Genomic DNA, 5,795 nt, shown 5'->3' with positions numbered 1-5,795 from the left:
GTGGGGGCGTGTTTAAACGAGGCATTTTAGGAGGGCGTGGACCAGTCTTAACTTTTATAAAGAATATCTCTTTGGGTTTGAGACTTTAGTCTTTGCAACTTTAGGGATCTTATCTATTCACGAACAGCTTGTAGCACTCCAAAGAGAAAGGAAAACTTGAAATCGCATCATATGACCCCTTTAAGGAAATAAATATGGTTTATGTTGACAGTATTCATTATAACATGGCGCAGACATTTCAGCCATCATGATGTGTAATGTGCAGAGCATTGCCTACCTGGGACTGAGTGAGTCCTGTCACTTTTGGTTATGAGCCACAGTCTAAACTGGGGATGCACAAATCTTCCTGTACTTGCAGCATTTAGAAGCCCGCCATCTGTCTCCAAATCTGTCAAATTCCCATATGGTTTATAATGAGATAATGAAGTCTTGTAGGTGTAGTTTGTATCGTTATTTAAGTCACCTTTTGTAGTGCTGTACACTACTTGTGTTAACTTGCTCACAACTCTGACATCCCAGCAGTCCAGCAGATGACAGTTGTTCAGGACTAACCAGTGGCCATTCTGGACAGCGCTGTCTAGTGCCAAGAGAACAGCATTTCGATGGCAACCAGACCCGAAAGAAATAACACTCAGCTTCACCTGTTGACAATAATGACAGGCTGCAACATAATTTTAAAGTATAGTTATATTTCATAATAAAATAATGATTTTATTATAAAGTGAATGATTGGCTGGTGAAGAAGTTTACATCTTTTTTGGAAAGCTAAGCTTTTTGAAATAGGCCTATTCCTAACCCCTTACACCCCTTGTACCATAGCATATTATGGCCATGATTTTATTGTTTGGGAGAGAGAAAGGTCAGGAAATAATGAGGAGAGGAGGGGAAATGTCACAAGTTGGACTGAGCAGCACAGAGCACATGTGCTAACCACTAGGCCAAAGCTCTGACTTTTAGAATTAGATTTTATTTACTTCCACATGACCAGGCCAGTTATATATGTTTCTGTGACATCCATAGAACAGTGCCATGACCTTATTACAATGACAATCCCCCTGGAGCACCTTGGAGTAAGTGTCTTGCTCAAGGACACAATGTTGGCAACAATGTTAAAGGAACCGAATCAGCAACCTTCTGGTTTTCAGCCATGAGCCTAAACCACAACATCAGGAAGGGAGCCATGGTTATATATGGAGTTAACTTTGAATGTCTATGCACTGGCTGTACGCATACGCTACTGTCTGCATCAAAATTTAAGTATACTTTGGGCTTAAAAGTATCAGCTGCACACTATTGAAATACTAGTTCTTACTGAATCACCTTTTATATTTATATTTTCCATTTTCATTTTAATTTTAAAGTTTAATTTATCAAACAGGAATTGTGTGCGCTCAAAAAGAACAATGAGTTCTCATGTGCGTAGAGCAAAAGGGAGAAAGTTTTAGTCCAACAAGTCGCTGAATTTGTCCGCACACTGAAAAAAATGTTTTCAGTGTGCGGACAAATTCAGCAACTTGTTGGACTAAAATTTTAAAGCTTAAGCAATTTTGTTGTGTGTAGTAATGAAAATGTTTATTTAATGGTTTTAATTTTAGATTTAGTTTTAGTTAACTAATATAACCTTGGCTAGCCTATCCAATCAATGCAAGGACACCAAATCAAATTTCAATTATAGGCCTATTAAAAACCTATTAGTAACTTTATTTATACTTTTCTGATATTTTCTTCATTATATTTTTGATATTTTCTTCCTCTCCAAGCTCATATGTGATGGGAAAACTGGGAAGAATGGTATCAGAAAAGTTTTCATTGAATATTTGTATTTTATTTCATTTCAACTTTATTGTAATTAGCAAAAACTTTTTTTTTTTTTTTTTAGTCATCAACAACACTGCTGCAACAGTAACTTACAATTTTATAATTTCTGTTTTAGAGTAAATTCTAGTAATTTAATGTAATTTGTATTATTATTATTTTCTATATTTTTATTTAGCTTTAATTTATTTTATATCAGTTTTAGTTTGAGTAATTTTAAGTACTTCAGCTAATTTGTTTTAGTTAGATGCCAAGGCAACATTTTACATTTTCATGTAAGTTTTCATTTAATATTTATATTTTATTTTATTTAAGATTTATTTTAGTTACCAAAAACAATTTTTAGGTGTTTTAGATCTCAATAACAACTGCTACAGAAACTTACCCCTTTGTTGTCCACTTGGCACTGCGCAATTTGATTAATCAAGTGGAGAGGGTGAATGCTTACTGGCACTTCTTCATTTTTATCTGGTAAACGTACAACAACAGGACCTTGATTTTTAGACAAAAGGCTGGAGATCATTTCCACAGAGCTCATTGGAGGATCTCCAGGATATGAATGCAGCAAATGTCTTTGCGCACAGGCTGTAAGGTCCTCTTCCACTGCTGCTAGCCAATGAGGACACAGTGTCTTCCAGAGAATAGCCCGCTGCATTGTGGACAAATGAGAGTGAGACTGACAGGGGACCGGTCCAATCACTGTGGACGAAGGAAAGTGCAGGTATTCCCTCCATAGCTTGGATGAATTTACCAGAGATGATACAAGGCCACAAAAGGGTTCAATCCTCTCTAACAGAAAAATGTCATCTCGAGCGCTTGTTTGAATCCAACTCGGCAGCTCGGGGACAGACTGTGCAGACGGTGATAAAAAATGCTCTGAAGACATCCAGTTGCTTAATCCTCTGAGGAAAGTGACTCGTTCTACCTCAGGGCATCCCTCATTGTGCACAATAACGGCAACAGATACCAATAATCTGAATAAAGTGGAATGGCTCTTGAACAAGCGGGGTTTATACTGAGAAAAGACATGAGACACAATCCTGTGGGTAATCTCAGATATGACTGTTGTGGACTCCATCACTCTATGGAAGCTCACGTCTGGGCTCTCCAGGGCTAAAGCTGACCGTAAAGTGAGCAGGAAACCATGAAGAGTGAAAAGATAACATGGGGAAAGTCGGGCCATGTCCTGCAGAGCGTTGTACAGGGCTGTGGCGAGCTCTGCTATTCGATAAAAATCAGCCATCAGGGCTTTGTGCCGATCTATCTCTTGGGATAGTTCCTTGATTTCTGTCTCAAGTTCAAGAGAGACACTCTGACACATACACACGTGTGGAAGGAAGTCGGGGTCCTGGAGAAGTGGTGTGGATGCATGCATGACATAGTCCATCAAGGAAACCTGCAATCATAATAAAAATGGACATTAGGACGTGCTGTTAGGAATAGGCCTATTTCAAAAAGCTTAGCTTTCCAAAAAATATGTAAATTTCTTCACCAGCCAACCTTGTTTTGAAAAAGTTCATGCTGAAGTGTCTGTTTTTTTGTTTGAATTTGACGATGTAGAGTCCACAGTTCTAAACACACAGTCTGCATCAGTTCTGTCAAGAAAAGGTCCTGAACTTCAGACGTGCTTGGAGAAAGATCAATCATTTGAACCTCCTCCAGGAATGAAGTGTGAATTTCTAGCAGAAAATGTGGGGGAAAAAAGTGGATTAATAACATAAGGCAACACCTCATAGCAAGGCTATTCAAACTAGAGTCCATGAAAATGTGAGGGGGAAAAAATATTTTTTAGGGCTGTCAAGGTTAACATGTTAACTTAAGATTTTCATTAAGATACATGATTCATATATTTTCATGAGATTAATTTCAATTGATTCTGTTGACAATCTTAACAGTAAAAAAAAAAAAAATCTGCATCTAATTTTGTGAAATCTTTTCTAGGCATATATGCACTTGGGAATAGCTTGTATTTGTGTTTTACTTTTCTACAAAGTTTCTCTGTTGCCTTTATCTTGCTCACTGGGGGTTGAAAGGCAATATTCTCTGTAGAACTGCTTTTTGAACTATATTTATTGTGAAAAGCACTATACAAACAAATCTGAATTGAACTAAATATGTTGTTCTTCAGGTTTACACATCCAATGTTAAAAGTATTTAAGAAAAAACTATATCAAGTAAATATATTCTTAATAATATTTAAATAATTAAAATACGTTTAGCACAATAACAATATAATACAGTTCTATTCTGGAAAAAACATGTTGTCTTTAATATAATAAATATAATATAATATAATATAATATAATATAATATAATATAATACATGTATTTTACTATAGATGAGGTACATGAAAATATATAGATGCCTTAATTTTTTAGGAAGGGGGTCCTACACCCATCAACATATTTGGGGGTCCTTGGTTTGAAACATTTAAAAAAAAAAAAAGCCCTGCTTCAAAGACTTCAAAAAGGATCATACTATGACTATCCTGCAGAATCAACACATCACACATCCTTAATCTCTCACCATGTATCAGCGTTTGGACTGGAAGGGAAGTACTCATAATGAGACGAAAGTCCGGATGATCAGGTTGAACCGAGTGGCTCTGACCAGGGGAACTTGCTGGCGTAACAAATATCTGAAGGATTTGTAGGTTTGATGTTGCTCGTTCAGTATGCGTCACCAATACTCTTAGACCTGCAGTGGATGAAAGCAAAGTAAGCTTAAACCGTTTACAGCGTAGATATGAAAATGAAACGGAAGAAGTCTTTGCAGATGACTGACCTTCTTTTGCTCCATGACTTAGTTTATCAAATAACTGTGGATCATCAGCAGAAACTATAAGTCCATATTTATCCTCCTCATGGGCTTTTTCTTCACATCTTGTAATCTGACCTATAATAACAAATCTCACCATAACTGAAAAATATTTTTAAAATGCACTCTAAAAAAGATGGTTCTTTAAAGGTTCTTTACACATAGTATCAGTTCTATTTAAAACCATATCATGCTGATCCGTTTTATGCTAAAATGGTTCATTGTGTTAGAGTTATTATTATTGTTATTAGAGTTTGTTATTCAAGAGCCTATTTGTTATTTGTTCTTTATTCCTTAATTTTTTTAAATCTGTAACTGTCAAAAAATCCTTTCAAAGCCAATTCATTACTGATTTTCTGGAGCTCACCCATTCAACTACACAGACTGTCAACACACTATCAACAGGTACTTGATATACTTCTTAAAATGTCTTAAAAGGTGTTTTTTGCAGTGATGCCATAGAAGTACCATTTTGGGCTCCACAAAGAACTTTCATTGATCAGTTCTTAAAATAACCATTTTTGTCTTAGTGTAAAGAACATTTCAACAATCTAAAGAAACTTTTTCCGCATTCCATTCCGTTTGTGGAATGGGAAGATTCCACGGATGTTAAAAGTTCTTCAAGGAACCATCAGTGCCAATAAAGAACCATTGTTTTTCCAGTGAACAAGCCAGAGAACCCTAATTTGGTACTATTTAGAACCATTTAGTGTTTTTAGTGTGTAAGATATATAAAGGCAAGCTGTTATACTGACCAGGAGGAAACGATGTCTGAGAGCTGGGTTCCTCATGTTTATGATGATCTGCCAGTAGAGGGCAGCGCTGAGACCAAGCAAATCTGTGCCCCCCCCAGAGAAGAACACTCTGGACCAGATCAGTGGAATCTCCATGGATGCAATGCAGATCTAGCCCAAGTATTTGATTTAAGGCAATTTGATATGTCTTACTGACAGGAATAGCCACATAGTGGTCACAAGTTGCAAGGGGGACATCTTTGAAAATTGTTGCACGTGGGTCCTCCGGTTTCATATTAATTGCACCATCCAGACAAAGTTTGTGCCACTTCTGGAGCAGCTCCTGTCGAACATCAGGCCCGAATGGACCCAAGTATGTAACAACAGCTGTCAAAAGCAGGGCGTCACCTGGAATGTTGCGATTAGCC

General features: G+C 36.9%; 1 protein-coding gene across 1 annotated transcript in view; it reads right to left on the bottom strand.

Annotated features, from left to right (window-relative positions):
- The window catches only part of LOC107723054 (dynein heavy chain domain-containing protein 1-like), a 10,722-nt gene extending 5,710 nt beyond the window's left edge, over positions 1-5,012 (bottom strand). Inside the window, exons 1-7 of the mRNA XM_016531554.1 lie at positions 5,001-5,012; positions 4,601-4,711; positions 4,343-4,513; positions 3,316-3,494; positions 2,201-3,211; positions 464-641; positions 278-388 (exon numbers count right to left, since the gene is read on the bottom strand). Coding sequence (XP_016387040.1) covers positions 278-388; positions 464-641; positions 2,201-3,211; positions 3,316-3,494; positions 4,343-4,513; positions 4,601-4,711; positions 5,001-5,004 — 1,765 coding nt within the window. The 5' untranslated portion in view covers positions 5,005-5,012. The remainder of the gene's footprint in view (positions 1-277; positions 389-463; positions 642-2,200; positions 3,212-3,315; positions 3,495-4,342; positions 4,514-4,600; positions 4,712-5,000) is intronic.
- Positions 5,013-5,795: the final 783 nt, after the last annotated feature.

Source organism: Sinocyclocheilus rhinocerous, unplaced genomic scaffold (genome assembly GCF_001515625.1).
Source record: "Sinocyclocheilus rhinocerous isolate Xijiao unplaced genomic scaffold, SAMN03320098_v1.1 scaffold2469, whole genome shotgun sequence".
Taxonomy (NCBI): domain Eukaryota; kingdom Metazoa; phylum Chordata; class Actinopteri; order Cypriniformes; family Cyprinidae; genus Sinocyclocheilus; species Sinocyclocheilus rhinocerous.
The sequence above is the reverse complement of the archived record's forward strand: the minus strand, read 5'-3'. Positions and strand labels throughout refer to the sequence as shown.